At 44.2% G+C, this 21,192-nt stretch overlaps 2 protein-coding genes and 1 long non-coding RNA gene across 4 annotated transcripts; 2 read left to right on the top strand and 1 right to left on the bottom strand.

Annotated features, from left to right (window-relative positions):
* Window positions 1–572: 572 nt before the first annotated feature.
* Window positions 573–15,313, bottom strand: LOC135239720 (uncharacterized). Its single transcript, XR_010325467.1, has 5 exons — window positions 15,203–15,313; window positions 13,017–13,285; window positions 6,409–6,505; window positions 3,939–4,020; window positions 573–3,773 (listed from the first exon to the last, which is right to left on the bottom strand). It is a non-coding gene; the product is annotated as an uncharacterized LOC135239720 (long non-coding RNA).
* Window positions 2,440–10,405, top strand: LOC135239714 (synaptobrevin homolog YKT6). The gene is made up of 7 exons (XM_064308590.1): window positions 2,440–2,580; window positions 2,973–3,055; window positions 4,487–4,587; window positions 4,930–5,034; window positions 5,316–5,381; window positions 5,533–5,634; window positions 7,164–10,405. The coding sequence occupies exons 1-7, from the start codon at window positions 2,477–2,479 to the stop codon at window positions 7,197–7,199; spliced, it is 597 nt and encodes a 198-aa protein (XP_064164660.1). The 5' UTR covers window positions 2,440–2,476; the 3' UTR covers window positions 7,200–10,405.
* On the top strand, window positions 11,901–20,665 carry sb:cb288 (uncharacterized). Of its 2 annotated transcripts, none has more exons than XM_064308591.1 (5): window positions 11,901–12,188; window positions 16,091–16,142; window positions 16,829–16,897; window positions 18,984–19,068; window positions 19,201–19,421. In XM_064308591.1, the coding sequence occupies exons 1-5, from the start codon at window positions 12,129–12,131 to the stop codon at window positions 19,316–19,318; spliced, it is 384 nt and encodes a 127-aa protein (XP_064164661.1). In that variant the 5' UTR covers window positions 11,901–12,128; the 3' UTR covers window positions 19,319–19,421. The 2 variants fall into 2 exon arrangements, with proteins under 2 accessions (XP_064164661.1, XP_064164662.1); XM_064308592.1 differs by lacking the exon at window positions 19,201–19,421 and adding an exon at window positions 19,620–20,665 and having other exon boundaries at window positions 11,905–12,188.
* Window positions 20,666–21,192: the final 527 nt, after the last annotated feature.

Raw genomic sequence — 21,192 nt, 5'->3', positions numbered from 1 at the left:
TAAGGGCCACACTTTCCCTAATTTAAGCCATGAATCCACCTTTCCTGTGGGATCAAGAATAGCCCAAATTGTGGCATCAATTCAAAACCATCCTGATATTGAGCTTTGAAAATAAACGCTTAAGATCAATTAAAAGTATGGTTTTACCCACCCTGAAGGATCAGAGACTCATTTATCCGTTTTGAAAACCAACATTTTCCGATTTAATCCAATTCGATTACTGTTCCATGGTAAAAAAAAAAAAATTATTTCTGAAGAACTGGGGCAAGTTTCTAGCCTACGGTTAGCTGTCGCACAATGTTAGTGCAATGCATTGAGCAAAAGGAATGTGTTTAATTGTTGCAAATTGTACCTACCTGAGCATCCATAAATCTGTATGGGTCGTTAACACGGAGGCCACGAGCAAAGTAAGAATCGTGTACGCGTACATGTGACGCCATGAAGGAGTGCTCTATGTGTGGAACACAACATGCGGATATCGCGGTGCCCGCTGGCCTTTTCTAAGAGTCGGACACATTTCCGCCTGTGACGTGGTGCAGAAGAAGAAGAAGGGAATTTCTCTATTCCACTGGTTTCGCGGTTTGGAAGACACACCTAGTCAGTCAGTCAGTCAGTCGTCAGTCCAGATCGGTTTTTCGTTTGATCTTCTCCGAATACATAAGACCGTTTATTACCTATGTCATTAATACTATAATTTTCGCTTTAATCGTGGACGGCTACGGAAAGTTTTGCTTTCAGGCGGGTTATTGTAGCTAACGTTAGTTAGCTTCCTAGCTGCTATCAAGAAAGCAACAAGGAAAGCAAGGTTAGTAACGTTAGCTCACATTATCAAGAGAGCGTTCACCGGATAAACATGTCAACAAGATCAAACTTGCTCATTTTTAGAGAAGGTGGCACCACGTTCTTGTGGGAAATAATAACGTTAGCTACGCTTGACGTTCTCACCAACTATTAACTTATCTAGCTAGGTTATTATCAAATCCCTAGTTAACCTAGCTGCAACGTTGGTGCTCACATCTTTAATAGTGAACTAGCTTCTAAGTACTAGCTTGCTATGTAGCGAGCTGGGTGAAATTCCCCCGATCAAACAGGGTAGTCATCAACATAGACATGTGGTCATCAAAACTAGTTGGCTGACAATAAGCTAGCTAGTTAGCTAGCTAGCTAACTGTTGAGAAGCTTACATTTAAAAGTTACTTGGAGACGCTTTGGCTATAACAGGCCGCGGTCCTTTGCCCAATAACGGTGAATTGTTTAAAGATTGTCAGGCGTTACTCGACAAAATATTGCGGCGAACTTGTTAACCAGTAACACTTTTTCGAGTCATTGCTACGTTATTTTGAATAGAAGATTGTAAGAAGAGTGTAGGTTTGCGTTCTCGCATGTGGTATTCCAAGGTATTTCTTGGTCAGGACTACGGGACCCTTTCTTGTATACCTGAATTTGCCTGCATCACTGTGCAAATTAGGCAGATGTGTAACGGTACAGAAATCCAGACTGTTACCGGTGCAAATATTTGTTGTTTCTTACTTTTAGTAACACTAGTTAAAACGGTATTGTGACCGTTTATAAGGTCCTTACGTGGTGTGTATTTTCTGCTTAACGCAACATTTGGATGACGCGTAAAAACTTGCCAGTTTTTTTTATCCCTGCCTTCAGCTAGGACGTTATTTCATTTTTGTTTTCTTTTCAATGCACGCCATTCTGACGTGTCTGTCAAGCTAGATGTGGGCACCAGAGTAACCAAAACGCCAAGAGTCAATAGGTCAATTATGTTTGTATCTTCTTGAGGTTTCAATTATTTGCTCTTAATCGAATACTGAATTTTCGTCAGCTCTGAACCTATTTTATCAAAGACATGCTGTTGTGTACATGGGTCTGTTTATATAATGGTTATATTGTTTATGTAATGCATTTTGAATAATATTTTCCCATGAAATGCATTTAGGGAAGGTGTTTCAATTAAGCATACGTGATTAAATTAATTATTCTACGCCCAATTGAACAAGTGCAATTACTCTATCGGTTAAGTTGAATATCTGTAAGTACTGCTAACTTAATAAACGGGCATAATTTAGTGAAGCCCATCGCCTTTACAATCTGTTGCAGGCTTGTATTGTTTTAAATCTTATTTTGCACAGGGAATGAAATAAGATGCCTTATTATAGAGTGTTGCCATCCCAATTAGAGCCTGTTCAGTGGCAGCGCAGCTGGAAAAAAGGCGATGTTCCATTGGACTGCGGTTGCTGGGGGACGAGTGGGGTGGGCACAGTAGATGTGGGGACTGATAATGGAGTTTGCGTGAGCCGTGCCTTTAGCTCTGTGTGCTATCGCGCCGCTGTGCGTGAACAGTGTCGTTGGCTCTGTGTATGCTAGCGCGCCGCTGTGCGTGAGCGGTGTCATTAGCTCTCTCTTCCTCGTGGCCTTGCAGCAGCTGTCAAATCTTTGAGAAGAGGTTGTCCACCCCCGAATCGCAATGAAGCTGTACAGCCTCAGCGTCCTTCACAAAGGCTCCACCAAGGCGAACCTTCTCAAGGCTGCCTACGACCTCTCCTCTTTCAGCTTCTTCCAGCGGTCCAGGTAGGTGGGAGAGAGCAGCTTGGCAACCATTTTATTCTCTTCCTTGTTACTTTCGTTAAAAATCACTGCTGCTGTCAGAGTTATATTCTGAAAATATATTCCACATTTATGTGTGGTTGTCATGTGTCAGTTAAAGGTGTCTGGTAAGCAAATTAAATGCAGTGATGCAGAACAGGAAATGGTAAGGAACAAGTAACTTCTTATTTGCTGCTGTGAGTAGGTTTCATTTTATGCTGTGTAATAAAGGTGTCTGTCTGTGCTGAGTGTAGGGGATATGATATTAATTTTCCAACAAGTGTCAAGTGTTTGCTTTTGAATGATGCTAGGAATCTGGTGTTCGATGTTAGTGACATCATGCCTCATTACCACCATGGTATCTCTCTCTCTCTCAGTGTACAGGAGTTCATGACATTCACCAGTGCCTTAATTGTGGAGCGAAGTGCTCAAGGTAGCCGAGCCTCAGTCAAAGAACAAGGTGAGAGCAGTGCATGTCACACTTCCTCTGTTAGCCTCTCAAGCTCACACCCTTTGCATCTCTCTCTCTCTCTGTCTCTCTCTCAGTCTCACACACACACACACACACACACACACACTCACTCACTCACTCACTCACTCACTCACTCACTCACTCACTCACTCACTCACTCACTCACTCACTCACTCACTCACTCACTCACTCACTCACTCACTCACTTTTGTATTGCTATACTTGTGAGGACTTCCCACTGACTTACATTCATTCCGTAACTCCTAACCCTAACCCCAACCACTACGTGCCTAACCTTAACCCCAACCCTAAGTCATAACCCTAAAACAGCCTCTTGAACTTGTGGGGACCAGCAAAAAGTCCCCACCTTGCATAGTTTTCCTCATCTTTCTATCCTTGTGGGGACATTTGGTTCTCATAAAGATAGTAAAACATGCCCACACAAACAGACACACACACACACACACACACACAGCAGTATGATAGCATGTTCTGCTCCCTAATCTGAGCTGGAAACGAGCAGCCATAAAGAGCAGCTGAAAGTGATGGCGCAGACAGCTGCCATCTGCTACAGGGCTCCATTAAGTCCTCTGTAATGAGGGGTCTGCTGAGGAATCGACACTGCTAATGGCTGTTCATTGGGATATTACAAGGACCGGGTACAGTGTCTATATCCAGAGCCAATATCTTCTCCAGCGGTCGCATGCTGCTGAAACAAATGGAAGGATTTAGCATTTGATGGCGAGCATTGTTTGGCTGAATGGCCTGTTCTCATCATTATGTTATGTTACGTTAAAAAAACACAGAGAAAATTTCAGACACTTTTTGAGACAGCCGTTGTAGCAATAAATAATTCAGCCTCCTTGTTTACCTTGTTTCAGGCATAGTGCTGGTCATCGTGTGTCCTCATTTCGATCGGTCAGGGTCTTTTTTGTTAGTGAAGAGGTGCTCTCCTGCAGGGTATGAGAGAATTTTGCAGGTTAGTACATTAGAGAAATGCGCATACTTCTGCTGCGCTGCTCCTGGCCTGCCAGAACATGACAGATTACTCAGTTAGCTGGACAACTGCGCTGAGCTAAACCTGGAACGGCCCTTCTTCCGTCAGTTTGTGCTCCACATCTGGGAGGGTTGCGGGTTTCGCTCGCCGCAGTTACCCAGGTAACTCGGCACTCCTGCTTTGTGATGAGCGCCAAACGGGGAAGCGAAACCGAAAAATTAAGAAGTGCGTCATCTTCGCACGGGGACGAATTGCATTTCTGCCGATGGAAAAGGATCTTTCAGCATTCGGTCAACACATTACAGTGCAGTGCGGTATTTCACGAGGGCAGCAGAATTTTAGACTCGACTCGCGTCGCAGGAAAGGAAGTGACGTCACAGAGCTGACTGGCGCGCTTCCCCTCTCTCCTCCCCTCCCTCCAGAGTACCTGTGTCACGTGTACGTGCGGAACGACTCGCTGGGCGCCGTGGTGATAGCGGACAACGAGTACCCGTCCAGGGTGTGCTTCACGCTCCTGGATAAGGTGAGTCTGCCGCGTGTGTCCCGTCAGGAAAGCACCCGCCAGACACAGCTGCTGTCTCCGCTGCGCGGAAGTGAGAAAACCGCCGTGTGTGTGTGTGTGTGTGTGTGTGTGTGTGTGTGCGCGCGTTATGGCGCTGGCTTCTTCATCCCGCTAAAACGTGTGCTATCCGCGTATGACGGCCGCTGCAGTCTGGCGTTGACCTCTGGCTGTGGCCGCCATTCGCGGGGCATAACTGGCCGCGACTTTGCCCAGGGAGGGTCCGATCGAGTCGGCGGCCTCATCAGAAATCGGAAGGGGAGGTGTCGTTGATGTTCCTTGCCGTTGCGTGTTTTTCTCTCGCAGGTACTGGATGAATTCTCCAAACAAGTGGACAGCGTAGACTGGCCCTCTGGCTCTCCTGCCACCATCCAGTACGCAGCCTTGGAGAGTTATCTCGCCAAGTACCAGGTGAGTGTAATATAAACTCTCTGTTTACAACAGAAAAGGGCAAAACTGATATTTCCTCAGCCGTCTCAACTGATGGGATGCTAGAGCCTCAGAGTGGCTGACATTTTGAAAGTGTCAGGATGAACTTGTAGAGCTTCAAAATGATCTGTCCTAATTATACACTATACTGTCCTGATTAATCTATAATCAAGGCCGTATAATCGGGTATAATCAGACCGATTGTTACTGGCTTCCTTTCGCTGGTATGACTGTATCCATGGAGACTGGTCGCCTTGTTTCAGAATCCTCGGGAGGCAGACGCCATGACCAAAGTGCAGGCTGAGCTGGATGAGACCAAAATCATTTTGGTGAGCCAATCACGTCCCTGCTATTGTGGATACATTCCACGTTGTCCGTACGTTCCATTTCAGAATGCACTCCTGGAACGTTGTTCCTCACTCACGTGCAGATTTAAATCTGCCCGTAGTCGTAACTGCTTTTTTTTTGTGTGTGTGACAGCACAACACCATGGAGTCACTCTTGGAGAGAGGGGAGAAGCTGGACGACCTGGTGCAGAAGTCGGAACACTTGGGAAACCAGTCCAAGGCCTTCTACAAGACCGTGAGTGTTCAGTGGCGGCCTTGTGTTTCCAGTCAGGGTCAGTAAATGAGTCCAGCGTGCAGACTGCAAGCTTGTTGCAATTTTCACCTGCTACATACTGCGTGGTTGTTGGCTAATGGCGAGCGCAGATGGGCTAGCTAAATCACTCAGCCAGTGTATCTGGCACTGCGTCAAGCCTGGGCTGGAACACCCAGAAGGTCTCTGCCTCTGCTGCATGGCCTGGAAAGCTGTTCCACACATTGACAACTCTGTGTACAGGAATGCTTCCTGATATGTGTGTGGAATTTTACCTTTTTCTGTGCCCCTCCCCCCCTTATGTTCTCATTATGTGTTCTAATGTTCTTGCTTCAACCAATGATTGACAGGTTATTCTAGTTCCGCCCTTTTGTCAGGGCCCAGGGAACCTCACTCTCCCATGAGCAATTAGTGGCTGTGCTCACTGAGCAGAGTTGAAAGGGCACAGTTCTGCTTGATAATGACTGCTTGCTGCTGCTGATACAGACTTGAGCGTAATTTAAGCTCAGTTTCATTTCTTTGGCACAGTGCTCGTCTCAGCTCAGTGAGTACTCCCGTACTGCTAATTAGGTCTGCCGTCAGCTGACCTAATTACCAGCTGACCCTCAGACACAGAGGGTGTCGGGTAAATTGTTATTTATCTAAATCAGTGGTCTCCTGCCCTGGTCCTGGAGAGCTACAGGGTCTGCTGGTTTTCATAATGACTCTGCACTTCATGAATCAATTACAGCAGTTGATTACACAGTCAACTAAACTCACCTGGTGTCTTGGGTCTCAACTGGGTGCTGATTTTAAGGTGAAAACAAAAACCAGCAGACCCTGTAGCTCTCCAGGACCAGGGCTGGAGACCACTGATCTAAAAAGAGAAAGACTGTTTCAGCATGTGGTGTTCTGGAAAGGGGAAGGGGAAGCAAACTGCTTGAGGAACACTGAGGGTTTCGGCCAGCACTGTCACGGCGCAGGCCGCCAGGATTAGATTAGGTTAGCAGCCGGGAGCGAGCACTGCACAGGCCCAGGACAGAAGATAAGCGATCCCACAGCTCAGCTGGACAGCGTCAGGGGCAACAGCACAGGCTGGCAGCGTCAGGGGCAACAGCACAGGTTGGCAGCATCAGGGGCAGCAGCTCAGCCTGGCAGCGTCAGGGGCAACAGCACAGCCTGGCAGCGTCAGGGGCGACAGCACAGGCTGGCAGCATCAGGGGCAACAGCACAGGCTGGCAGCGTCAGGGGCAGCAGCACAGGCTGGCAGTGTCAGGGGCGACAGCACAGCCTGGCAGCGTCAGGGGCAACAGCACAGGCTGGCAGCATCAGGGGCAGCAGCTCAGCCTGGCAGCGTCAGGGGCAACAGCACAGCCTGGCAGCGTCAGGGGCGACAGCACAGGCTGGCAGCGTCAGGGGCAGCAGCACAGCCTGGCAGCGTCAGGGGCGACAGCACAGGCTCGTCCGTCGTCTTCTGTGGCCTGCTGGGATTTGCGCTCTGACGGGTGTACCACGTGTGCGTTTGTGTCCCCCAGGCGCGGAAGCAGAACTCGTGCTGTGAGGTAATGTGAGGACGGCGGACTCTGCTCTAGGACTCCACTCTCCCTCGGACCACTCCTTCACCACCGCCTCCCACCGCCCACCCGTCCGCCCGCCCTCCGACTGGCCCCCGAAACACCGCCCTGGGGCGGGGGGGCTCTGACCTGCTGCTTCACAGTCCTGGGGGGGAAGGGGGGGGCGGGTTACAGGGGGGTTAAGGGGAGGGTCACACTCCATAGGGGTGCTCGTTTGGGTAGTTTTGAAATGGCGTACATTTATTATTGTTTTTTTTAAAGGTTTTGGAGGAGCGGGGGCTGATTTCCTGTATGGCAGTGTGCGGTGCTGCGACGGTCATCGCCTCTGAACGTTTGCGAACGTTTCGCTCGTTTCAGTGGGTTCGGTCGCCGTCCTTGCTCTTACGGTTTTTGGCTAGGCTCCAGGCTAATTTCTGTCTTGTTGAAGCAAGGCGGTACATTGAAACACGCTGCATCAGAGTGTTTGTGTGTGTGTGCGTGTGTGTGTCTGTGTCTGTGTGTGTCTGTGAGTGAGTCAGTCTCAGTCAGTTAGTCTCTCATTCCATGGTAGGAAATCCTTGGCCATTGTAGTCATGTAGTCCATTGATATTAAATGTGACTCGGTTGTTGTCTTAATGCTCACAAGTGGCTGTTGAACAGGTGTTGGTGTAAAGTAATGTGCTGGTCTCAAGGTGTATTTTTCCATGCTCAGTGTAAAGTGGTTTGACTGCCCTGCCAAGCCCCTGAACTGACTGCATAAAATGATTTCTGTGTGCATCTCTGCAAAGCTGGTGATGAATTGAATCTTGTCTAGTGATATGATTGTTTTTTTAGTACTTAAAACCCAAGGTTTATGCATATGCTGGTCTTTTTGAAGTATCAGTATCATGTTCAAAATACTGTGGTCAGACCTAGTGTTTCACAGGTATTGGGGAAAGTATGTATGTGTTTTTGTGTGAATGTGAAAAATCCAAATGCACAATCACCTGAAAATCTCCTTTGCACCTTTTTATATTTGATCTATTTGTGACAACTAGATGGCGCTGTATCCTATATTGAGTCTTGGCCTGCTAGTCACAATGCATTAGACCTCCCAGAAGCTTTGCAAGTGTTGTGTGAAGATGGTGCTGGGTGTTACTTCTGTACTTCAGCCAAACTTTGGGGGACGGCAGCCAGGTTTGACATTCCGCGTTGAACAGGATACAGCGATGGTGCCTGAGTGAACAGCTAAGTCCGTTGCAAATTTAAATATTTAGACCACGGCAGCACTGTGGAACTTACAATGTACATTTTCTCAGAAATATAAGTTTTGGTTGGTTAGTGTATGTTTATGGATGGATTGTCCTTTGTGCATTTGTACTAACAAATATTAACGTTTGGAAACATACCTGGCCATCCTCTGCTGTTCTTAAAATAGCATTGGTGAAAGGACTGGAAGTACAGGTGATAGTGGAATAAGAAATTAAGCTTGTTTGGCCTATAAAATAAAATAAATTTGGGGGGTGGGGGTGGGTTAATGATCTCATTTTGATATGCAGCCTTATTAGCAGTGCGATTGGTGGAAGTCAGCCCCTCCCTCTTCTCTGGTGTGTGTAACGGCAGTGCTCTGGGGCGTCCCCACCTGTGCCACCTGCAGGTTGATCCGCTCCGGTCAACCTCATACACTGGCACACTGTAGGCAAAATTCCAGCTGCTAATTAATCCATTTGTGGGGATGAGGGTGGATATTTTGTGGTTAGCATTTTGCTGACAGCCAAAATGATTCAGAATGGCGTTTCTCCCAAGAGGCGGGCTAGCCAATCCCGAGGCTGCCTTGTGCTGCTGCTTCCTTCGTGAGGTTTGATGTCCAGTTAAAAAAACGTAATAGTAGTAATGGTAAAGAAGTCACGTGTGCCCTCATACCCTGCTGAAGCCGTTGGTCCTAGAATAACTTTGTTCAGCAATGCAAAATACTGCACAAATCTGCATGGTCGCAGGCTTCTGCCAGTGAGCAGAACTGAACAGCATTGCTGTCATCGGAAGGCAGATGCATTTCAAATGCAAGCGTAGGGTATGCAGATGGATGTTGATTTCTGCTAGCCCAGACTGTTCTGCCTGTATAAGCATTCTCTAAAGGTGGGTTATATCCGAGTACGTCTTTCAAAGCAGTTACTGTGGGGGAAAAAAATCTAGTTGTGATTTCCTGTGTCAATTTCTGTTCTGAATTTGTAACTTGAGATGGAATTTTATGTTTTCTGTAAAGTCATAAGAACGTTAACATGAATGCCAGATTAAGGATACAGTTGGCCAAGCAAATGCATTAACCAATACTGATTTAAAGGCTTAGTAAATGCAGGCAATCTTTTTATTGGTTTGTAATTCACAGAATCACCTCAGGTGTCTTTTATCACTATGTTGATGTAGCTCCAAGCAGTACTCTGTTGTAAAATAACTGGATCCCTTTTAGGCAGAATCTCATCGGTCTCCTAGCAACCAGGAACATGCACTTTTCTGTAGGGTACAGATAAAACATGTCCTAATATTCTATTTTAATAAATTTGAAGTGTGTAACGACATGCACACATTACAGTAAATGAATTGGCTCTTGGGATGTTAACGGTTCACTTTGGACACCATATAAATAAGTGATGTTAGCATTTTCACACAATCTTCAACTTTCTCCCCTCTGACGAAGTGCAGAAAACACGCTTTGCAGGAGAACGGTTACGGATCCTGCGATAAAGCGTGCTGGAGTACAAAATACGGGATACGGTGTCGGGGCCCCAGGGAACATTGTTTCCATGTAATTATGTGAAATATATTTCTGCGAATTAAAACGCTTGTTCGTTCGCTCCGTGTGCCTCTGACGCCTTCGGCGCGCGCTGTGTTTTCTGTCTACTGCTAGTTTCGGTGGTCGTTCGTGTGATGCGCGCGTGGGTCTTGTGAGCTTGGCGTCTGCTTAGTGGGTTGACAGGAAGCTGTAGAAGACTGGGATTAATCCAGGGACTGTTTCTGCTCGGTTAAATTTTCTCTCCTGTCTTAACTTCTTTGTGCTGTTTTTTGTTTGTGCCTAACGAAAGCAGGACTAACTGACAGCTGTGGTCATTTTTTTTTTTTTTTGGCCTTCGCCAGGACTTGACACTTCAAGAGAAACACTTTGAGGTGCAACTTGATTTACCAAAATATGTATGCTTGATTTTACCAGGATTTGAGTTTCAAAAAATAAAATACTGTACTACCAAGAATTAAGTATCCTTTATTTACAGTAGCATTTTCAGGTGCATTACCCTCTTGTTTCAACACACTTGCATTTGACTTGGGTTTTACACGTGGGATTGTATCAAATTGATAATCCTTCACTTGCTCGACAGATGATCGATGTACACAGTAGTCTGCCTTGGCAAAAGCCAGGTTCTAGACAGCATTAATTATTCACCTTTACATTTTATCTGCATTACAATGGTGTATTTTCCTGAATTCGTCAAATAATTTTATTTGCCAACGTTCTGTACGACAGCTTTGTCCTACCTCGCTCCTTATTTTATTTCTTGTTTTAACCAAACGTGCTCGACCAAGGTCAATTTTCGTGTTTGGTAAGTATTATTTTCTTTTACAGTAATTCAGTATATACCTTTTTTTCTATGTTAAAGGTTCACGACAGGTTCTGAGGGCGCCCAGTCTGTAAATAAATTAAATGAAAAAAATTGCTGCGCTCGGGGCTCAAGCTCAGCTGGCCACTAGAGACGCTGCGGCGCTGGAAGGAGATCTGAAGCATCTAATTTTATTGTATTATTTCTCTTGTATTATTGTGCGTCATTTAAATGGAAAATGTAAATCACACGGAGGCCAATTTTTTTTTTATAATTGGAGCTCACATCTTAACCGCTGGACTACCTGTTTATTCGTCACTTGATTACAGAGTGATTATATTGAAGAAAATGTTGAAGGATGAACACGGAGTCTCCCTGAGATGAATGCTCTTAATTGTTGGATGCATTACTGTGTATGTATATACATTACATTCATTTAGCAGACGCTTTTTTCCACGTACAAAAGTGCACATATATATATATATATGTGTGTGTGTGTGTGCGTGTGTGCATGTAAAACAATATGACAACATGCCATTCAACAATGCAACAACGCAATTTTCCTGACTAAATCAGTGCTCTAATGGTTTCAAGCTAGCCCTGTGCTTATGTTCCATTCTTTTTGTAAAATCAGTTATTTATATTTATTTATATTTTTCTTTTATAATCTGGCTGACGTTAGGCCCTATACCAAATTTCACATAAACTTAACTTGCCTGCATAATGTATGAATTTTTTAAATTTACCATACAGTGTTTATTCAGGCAAATGTAATTCCAAAAAGTGAACTGGTAACATAGCAACTTAAGCGGTCACAACCTAAATAAGGGCATTTCAGTTCGCACATAGCCTACATTGGAAGAGGAAATTCTGTTGTTTTCACTTGTTTGTATTACGGCCACTAAAATAACTTTAAAAAAACTGAAATAGGTTAGAGCTATCGATAAAAGATGCAACTAAAATAAAGGCAGTTTAAACAGGTGAATTTTCAGTTGCGTCTTGAAATATGAAGTAGTTTTAAAAATTGAAGGTTCTTTGTAGGATTGGCATGGGCTACGTGGTAGCCTACGTCTCATTTAAAAATAAATGAATAGGCTACTCCTACTCATTTTGCACATTAAATCAAAGGCTATAAATAGAATTTGCTACATTTGTATAGACCACGCCCCTTACACCAATTCACTGCGTAATCTGTCATCTCGCCCAGTTCGCTCAATTGAGGGTTGCGGTCTGTAGTTTGGGGGTAAGACTGGATAAAAGGTGTCTCTGTTTACGTAGGACAGGGACGCGATTGTCTCGGTTATAAATATAAACCAAACCAAGCAGGGATGAGTCGCTGGGAACCGCGTTTCCAGACGCCTGAAGACGGTGTGAAATCATGTGGGAAGAGGTAAAAAACAAGACCGACTTTATTTGGCACGGCGGAAATTTCTCTCAGGTAAGATGAACCTCTAGGCCTACAGGTGTATGTTAGAAAAATGTTTTAGCCTACTACGAGGACTCATTTAGCCTGATAATTCAAATCTGGTCGGTGAATGTTCATTTAAGAAAATCAGTCTGTTTATTGCAAAAATCAAGTTCACAAATACATTCATTAGAAAGAACGTGTTCATTAAGTTTGGGTGAATTAATTTTAATCGGGGCGTTCCAAGTTGGTGCACACAAAGCACCAGAAAGCAAAATTTAACTGGGCACTAGTATCGGTGGAACATTCTTTTACTTGAACGTTGATATATTGAACATAAAATAGTTCACTTGTTCTACGGGAATGCAGAGCTGAAGTCAGAAACAACACAAGATCATTCGCAAAGGGAGCAGTTGTGTGGGAAATGATTCTGTTTTTCCCACAGAAAACTCCTCCTTGGCGTCAAACAAATGGTCGGAAAAGTACCGTTCACATAGCTTGAGTGCATGTTTTGGAAACTTCACGAGTCACTGCATACTTTATCAGACTAAACAAGCACTAGAGGAAGATCTGTTCTTTCTGTCTATAACAAGGCGCGCTAAATTGGCTTATGTTTTGTTCTGACAGACGTAAAATATGTTGTAACTTCTTAACTTTTATGTCCAGTTCAGTTTTATGCGGTAGGTGTGACTGAGATGTAATTTGATCATACGTATTTATGTAACAATTATTTGCATTATTTTTTTTCAATTTGTCAGAATTATAATTTGCATTAAATTCGCAGAAATTAACACGGAAGACCATTTCAGCATTTCCCCTAATAGGCCTACGTTGAAATGAACGAGAAAAAATTGTACTAACCTATTTTTGTGTCATATTGTTCGGGGGAAACGGAAATGGTGAAATCCCAAAGTAGGACAGGCATAGCCAAAACATTTCCTTGCTCCTGGTCCGCCGGCCAGTGTGGAACTGTCACTGACCCAGATTGCGTTTACATGACTCTCGGGCCACGTTGGACAACAACCCGTCTGTCAGAACATCGTTGAACGGCGGACTTTGTGTCCACGCGGTATTTGTTTTAAAATGACCCCAACGCTCTGCTCCGCGAGCGCGCGCTTAATATTTTAACCCTTCTACTGTGTTCAAATTAACTAACAACTTTCATGTTTGGGGTCAATTTGACCCCAGCAATATAAACCTGCAGAAAATAATTGTAACTGAAAGTGTTACACAAGTTTCTATCTCAGCTACTTTAGGCCTTTCTACTGACCATCTTAATAGCCCAGTAGATAAAACATGACTCCCCCCATCCTCCCCTTATACATCAAGTATTGATTTTATATGACTATTGCAAAATATGCAAATGACTGTACAATCTCATTCATTGACCTAAAACGGAAAACAAAGTATGGTTTGGTGTTTGCAGGGCTTTATGTTGGCATTAAGTGCTCATTAAAAAAGAAAAATAACATTTGGAAAGAAACACACCTTTTATTATCAAGCATAGTAACAGTTTATGTTCGGGGTCAATTTGACCCCAGGACATTTTTTAAAAAATGTCAAACATATCAAATGTTTAGGTTCAGAAAACACTTCAGAACATCAATAAGTAACACATGACAGTTATTCAATAATGAAGAAACACCGATAAAAAGTAAATTAGTCACCAGAATTGAGTTTTGATTTTTTTTTTTAAATGAACATAACAGCTCAACTAGGTACCCGTGGGTATCAATTCTTCATTCAGACGAGATAGGTGCAAGTTTGTCACACTCCTGTCGACCCTACCTTGTTTCCCTGTCATCAAAGCGTATAATGTGGGAGAAAACAACATGAAATGTCTCCAGAGACATTGTGGTTGGAAAAATTGCCCTACCAATGTCAGCATTCCAAAGGCTTGCTTTTGCTTCACCTTTTGACTTGTACACTCCTGCCAAAATAGGCAACCCAATATAGGATTGCTAGTGGGTCACATCCAGCTCTTTCCAATTGTCACCATACACACGCCTCCCCTCTAAGTTTGTCATCTCAAGAATATCCTTTTGCATTGATGGTGTTATGAAGAGTTCAAATGCAGACTTTGTCTTGTACATGACTGCTAGCATATCTGGTGGGGCCTGGAACCATTTTGATGACATTAGCAGCACTAAGTATACTCTGTCTTTTAACTGGGAATCCGGACCATAGTAGTTTTCCATTTTTGGAAGTGAACATGTCAGTTCTTGGTGGTTGAGAGATGACAGGGGGATTTCTTGGGGGTTTAGAGATGACAGGATGGTTTATTGGTGGTTGAGAGGCGACAGGAAGGTTTCCTGGTGGTTGAGAGATGACAGGGGGGTTTCTTGGGGGTTGAGAGATGACAGGATGGTTTATTGGTGGTTGAGAAACAACAGGAGGGTCAGAATGTGGTATCTCAAAGGCTTCATTCTCATCATCAGAGGAGGATGCCACATAATCAGGGTCCTCCTCAACATTATCCTCAGTCTCAGACATATCCTCATCTAAAGCACTTTCACCCTCCAAGATCTGTGACAGAACCTCAGTGGCAGAAAATATACGCCTCTGTCTTATAAGTTTGCCCCTGCCCCCCATGTTGCGAGAATGATCAGAGATCTCATGGGAACTATGTTTTCTCCTCACACACACACGCATGCGCTCTCTCTCTTGCTCTCTCTCTCTCTGTCTCTGTCTCACACACACACACACACACACACACACACACACAAATTAACGTGAAAGTGCCCTCAGTCAACACAACAAAAACAAGATCAAAATGATGGTTTTATATAACAATAGAGCTCGGGGTCAAAAATTACTCGGTTCAGTAAACAGCATATCCCCACCCCAACAACACAGATGCATACAACATGAGTACAGGACATTGAAAATAATTTTTTCAGTTAATTTCACGCTTGCCATGTTTTCCCCATAAAGTTAGGAAAATTCATGAAATATCTAGCTGAAAAAAGTATGGTAACCATATTTTTTAGAGACAGTGAACATTGAATGGGGTCAAATTGACCCCAAACATAATAGGAGGGTTAAACCCATGGACAAGCCTTTTGAACTTTTTTTTTTTCATTTTCTTATCCAAATTTCAATTAGCATATAAATACTGATTTTCAATACTATTGTCGATCTGTCTATCTAATTTCGTGCTAGTTCTGATGCCATGGATCGTCTTTTCAGATTGAAACGTTCTCTTGGCTGCAGGTAGCAGATAGCCTAGGCTACGCGCTGTGGAAGCTGCTTCCAACAAAAGATAAAGCTGCTGAAAAAAAGTGCATGACAATGTCAGCGCACGGTAGATTAGGGAGGAAATCATTTTTATATATTTATTTAGTTGTTTGTTTCAACCCTCTATTGATTTGAGTATTGCAGTCTGATCCTAGTAGGTAGAACTTTTTTTTTTTTAGTTGGGAGTCAGACTCTTGTGTAGGCTATTTGTATTGAAGGCCAGACATGTGCAGCTAAGTTTTACTCCCATTCACATTATCATTCCAAAGGCTGATAATAGGATTAATATGGTCATATTTACCTGAACATTTTAAGGTATGGGTATTTAAACAATCCGCGTGACACAATCGCCGTTCACGATGTTTGACAACTTGTTGTCCAACGTGGGAGTCATGAAACGCAATCTGGTCAGGACAGTTCACACTGGCGGACCAGAGCAGAATTTTGACTATGCCTGCCTACTTGGGATTTCACATTCCGTTTCCGACATATACCAAAAATAGGTTATACATTTTTCGTTCATTTCAACTTCAACTTTAGGGAAATCAACCGAGTAATGAATGGCTAGTCCAGCGTGTTTTCTGTTTGGGCTTCACACTACCCCTATTATCTGGTATATGGGATCATACCCATGTCTGTACCGCCGTGTGTGGTGTGAGCTGGTTTGTAATGAATATGTGGCACCCCTTCTCTTTTAGGGAGTTCCCCAAGAGCTGCCATGGGGTTCCGTCACTGCGGCGCACAGCAACGGTGAGGGAGCCTGGACGGGAACAGGAACCGCGGGACCGCGAGTTGTCATGGTTACCGCTTTGTGAATGCCACGAGTGCCAAGAGACTCAGTGGGTGCGGAGGCGTGGTGCCGTGGACCGGGCTGGACACAGTGCCGGATGCACCTCTAGATTCATCGTTTAAAAAAAAAAAACGTTTTAACAAGGCTTGTGGTTCATTTCTGAAGCGTTATCAGATTTGAGTCGCTGGGCGTTGGAATTATTTCTGGGGGAAACCAATTTACGGCAGTACACGGTGGAAAATATATGATTATTTTGATTGCCTTCGGCTAGGTTTATGAGGCCCGTCAAGATGTGTCATAAAATTTATGCAAATGCAGATGTGCAGTTTTCACAGTTCAAATGTATTCAGTTGTGAATCACTCTACAAGTGTAAGCAAAATGCTGGGATGAAAACCTGTTAAGCACCTTTAAAGTTTGGCAGTAAGTTTATGGAACAGCGCTTTCCAGACCAAGACATGATTCTGCTTGTGATTACAAAGGGGACATCACATGAATGAAAATGCATCTGGAATCCCGGTTTGGAAAGTGGTCAAGCATACTGATTAGAGTTTATTGCATTTAAGTCAAGGGAATGGTGATGAAGACAAATCCTCATCATCATAAGTGACTTAAGTGAATGTGACCTTTTCCCTTTTGGTATTTTAGGGTCCACAGCCACATCACACCCATCTCACACAGACCCTGGAGGTGCCCGGGGCAGTGGCATTATCCCAGGTGAGCCCCCCCCCCCCCCCCCGCCTCACCTGGATAGCAATGTGGACAGACTTGTTTATTAGTGTTTGAAGTACACCCTTGTTCTCCAATGGGACAGCTCACATCATTTTAGTGTCTGACTCAACTGTAATGGCAGCACAGGTTTGTTCTTGTTTGTTGGCAATCTGTGTACCGCAGCCAGAAAGCTGCGGAAAGATGGCATTCAGGAGTGCAAAGAGACGTCCTAATCTCCAGGTGCGGGTGTCCCATGCAGCTCTGCGGTGTGGTCAGGCAGTGTGTGTACTAAATGTGCGATTCCTAAAACGGCTGCAGGTGCACGTCCCTGTTTAACAGTGAATGGGTCCTTCAGTGGAGCGCTGTGAATGGCCTGATTGTGTGTCCTGTGTACTTGAGACAAAAAATACCAGCCCCTTTACACCGACCTGTTTGATTCAATAGGCCGTTGTGATAAACAATACCTGCCTGCTCACCCCCCCCCCACCCTGTCACCCCTGTCTCCCTCTCCTCTAATGCTTTCTCCTTCTCTGCTCTCCTCCACTCCCTGCTTTTCCCCTCTCAGTTCTGACCCTGCTGTACAGGTTGTTTGTGTGCTCTGCCCAAAGCCTTTACTGTCAGCCTGCTGACACCCGCGTGTTTACATCACTCCCCCACACACAGTCACAGCCCATAATAAGCGGCGGTCATTGGCCTGCGCTCTGCCCACCGTGACACAGGCTGTCGCCGAGGCTGAAAACAGTCTTTAACTCTCTTCCCCTGGCTGTGATTACTGCCTGCTTTGTTCATATTTACTGTGCAGTACTTGGGCATTCAGCCTGTTGTTGTTTTCATTTGGTTGAAAAGGCTGTGTGCGCTCAGTGTTTTATTATTATTATTATTATTATTATTATTACAGGCATTTAGCAGACGCTCTTATCCAGAGCGACTTACATTGTATCCAGCTGGATGTATATACTGGAGCAATGCAGGTTAAGTACGTTGCTCAAGGGTACAACGGCAGTGTCCTACCAGGGAGTCGAACCTGCAACCTTTAGGTTACAAGACCAACTCCTTAGCCATTATACTACACTGCAGCCCCAGGTGGTACCAAACACTTTTACTTTGGCCTGATATTATTCCAGAAAGCAGATTTTTAATTTTGGAATTTATTGAAAAAATACGTTTTTTTTAAGCATGTCTCAAGTGTGGTGAAAAATGTGCTTTTCAGAATCTCTTAAACTGTGCACTCTCTCTAAACAACGGATGTGGTATTTTTCTTTTTTCTTTTGCTCTGTCCTATGAAACTTGATGCTTGCCCTGTTACCCGATGGTTCTTCAGAAATGTGTCTTAATTCTCGGGATGTGAAACAGTCCGGATGTGTACAGCCAAACACGACATTCCTTCAGCTGGTGATGGTGTGTGACTGTGAGAGTAGACGGAGAGGTGGGGGTGGGGTTTGGACTCTCAGTTCAGTAAACAGCATGTCCCCCCTGTGACTCTTGCTGAGTTTGCACAGTGTTATCAGGAATGTATTTTTTCCATTTCTGTCACAGGACATGGCTGGTTTCCATGGCGTTGGCTGGGGAAGGCTTGATTCTTTCCCAAGATTTGTCCTAGATAAGCCCTTTTTTTGGCATGCGCAATGTAAACATTCTTTGGCTGCTGTTAGATTGTTGCTCTCTTCTGCCATCTATCGTTCTTCAGGGTTGAGCACAGTTAGCACGTAGTGAAATCTTACCAACTCTGCATACAGCAGTTATAATATATATAATAGGACTATTATTAAGGTAAAAATGCCCAGGCTCTCATCATATTTCATAAATAAAGGAGAAACCCTTCTGTTCTCAGACAGAAGCCTCTGTGAAATTGTGAGCGGTTGTAGCAGAGCTGGCCACTGGCATGAACACTTCATGCACACGTTTAGAGTCACAACCATCTCAGGGCCATACAATTCAAGTCTTTCTTATTCTTTAAAAAAAAAAAAATGTTTTTGTTTGTTTTGGGGCACCTTGGGGCCACAACAACATTCTTGTTTAGGGCCACCAAAGCCCTAGAGCCGGCTCTGGGCTGTAGACTGAGAGGCTGACTGCACGCTCTGTGCCTCTGCAGGTGCGATTGCTGCAGCTGTGTTCATCAGCTTCCTGCTGCTTCTGTATGCAGTGCTGTGGAAGTGCATGCTGACTACACCCAGGAGGTAAGATAATAAATCTCTCTCTGTCTCTCTGTCTCTCTCTCTGTCTCTCTCTCTCTCTTACTCTCTCATTGTAGGGGAGTAAAAGTACTTGTACAAAATAAGGTGATCAGAGGTAATCATATTTTGATATAGGCATCACCAGATGCTGGATATCTTCCCTGGTGATGCTCTGCCAGGCCTGTTCTGCAGCCATCTTCGGTTCCTGTTTGTTTGTGGGGCTTTCGCCTTCAGTCTTGTCTACAGCGAGTAAAAACACATGCCAAATTGGACACGTCTCCAATCAGGTGTTTGACCTGGCCCGTCAAGAACATTCCACTTTTTGGCCGTGAAAAATTAAATGCTTTTACAATGAACTGTACATGATATTGTGTGTGAGATATGAGTCCAGTATCTAAGTAAGGGTTTTGCTACAGACAAAATGGCTTAATAGTGGCATTGTATTTAAAAGGACCTATTAAGTAATGGAGAATCCAGCTGAAATGAAACGTAATCTTTAGTGAACTCTGAACTCTGCTGTGTTAAATCGGAGCAACGCTGTCGCACCCTTCCAGGAGAGAGAAGAAGAAGAAGAAGAAGAAGAGGTGCAAGGGTCGTGAGCAGAGGCAGATGGTGTGCTGAAGGGTGAAGCTTTGGAACTTTTTTGGGGGGGGGGGAGCTCAAGAGCATCTACTATTTTAAAGGCTGCTGGAGTAGATGGGGATTTCCCACTGAAAGGCCTCTCTGAAAACTGTCAGTGTGAATGCCGCTCCACCCAGCTTCTGACAGGTTTCCTACACCGATAAAACACGCTTATCTCCTGGTGAACGGGGGGTTCTCCCGCCTGTCTGTCTGTCTGCACATGCAGTACCAACACGTGCATGGTGTTGTTTCCATGTTTCACTCAGAAGGCAAAAGTCTGAAGTCCTTTTCGCTGCAGAAGGCCTAGGCCCCAGAGATGGAACTCAGTTCACTTTTTCAAATGTAAGGATGGGGGTACTGAGGGGAGTTTCACAGCATTTGTATATTGGGAATGGGCTAAAATGGAAGTTTTTTTTTTTTTTAGATTTGAGATTTTTAGAGTCTTGGGATTTTCAGACTGTGGTGAATGTGCATTTTATGGGGGCTGTCACAGATATGCCTATCTGCCAGAGGCCTTGAGCTTCTGCATAAAGGGGGGGGGGGGGGGGTAGGGAATGCTGCAGTGTCGGATTAAGTGTGTTCTTCACAGTGGGTCACCGCCTGTAATTTATAGTATGAAAGAGGGGCCAAGCGCAATGGAGTGTCTGAACATGGTGTGTGTGTGTGTGTGTGTGTGTGTGTGTGTGAGAGAGTGTGTGAGTGGAGGATAGAGATTATAGTTGTGTGTTGGGAGGGGGGGGGGTGAATTGTTTTGTGTTTCTATTTTTCACGCTTCCTAACACAAACTTCAGTATATTTTCTCTAATGAACATGTTGATAGATTGCAACCCATAAGTCTTCAAAAAAAAGGAAAAAAAAGAAAAACTTCAGCCAGTGCTGCACATTCCCAAGATAAGATATCTTATGACTGAGTCAAGTTAATGTGTGACATGTATGTTTTTAAATGAAATGATTAAAATGTGCTGTCAAGTGAGAAAAATGTGTGGTGATACTGTCTGTGACCTTTGTGGTGATGATACTGGGCTAATGGTATACAAAACAAAATCAGAAAACATCTTTTTGAATGTACATCTTTTTATAGTATTCTATATATTTACTGGAAATCACAGAAAAGCTGAGTCCTTTAAAATATATGTATATATACATATATATATATATAACATAGTACTTCTTCAATCTGAGTAATGTTATGTTTCTGTGACAGACAGGTCACATTCAGTTACCTGTTCTAGCAAGCTGGCCTGTTTGCCTCTGCAGGTGAGACACAAAGGTAAAAATATAAATAAATACAATTTTACTATCCTCATTCAATCACTTACATTGAGACAATATGTCCTTATAATCAAAGTATCTTGGCTTTCTTGAAGCCTGTATCAAATCGAGCGGTTTGCACCTTGCCCCTGTCCCCCCTGCCCCCACCCCCCCCCCCCCAAACCTATTAGGCAAATATTTTTATTCAACATTTTTAGAAACATTTTTCAGTGTCCCTGAAATAATGGCACTGGT

Source organism: Anguilla rostrata, chromosome 14 (assembly GCF_018555375.3).
Source record: "Anguilla rostrata isolate EN2019 chromosome 14, ASM1855537v3, whole genome shotgun sequence".
In the NCBI taxonomy this organism is placed as follows: Eukaryota; Metazoa; Chordata; class Actinopteri; order Anguilliformes; family Anguillidae; genus Anguilla; species Anguilla rostrata.
The sequence above is the reverse complement of the archived record's forward strand: the minus strand, read 5'-3'. Positions and strand labels throughout refer to the sequence as shown.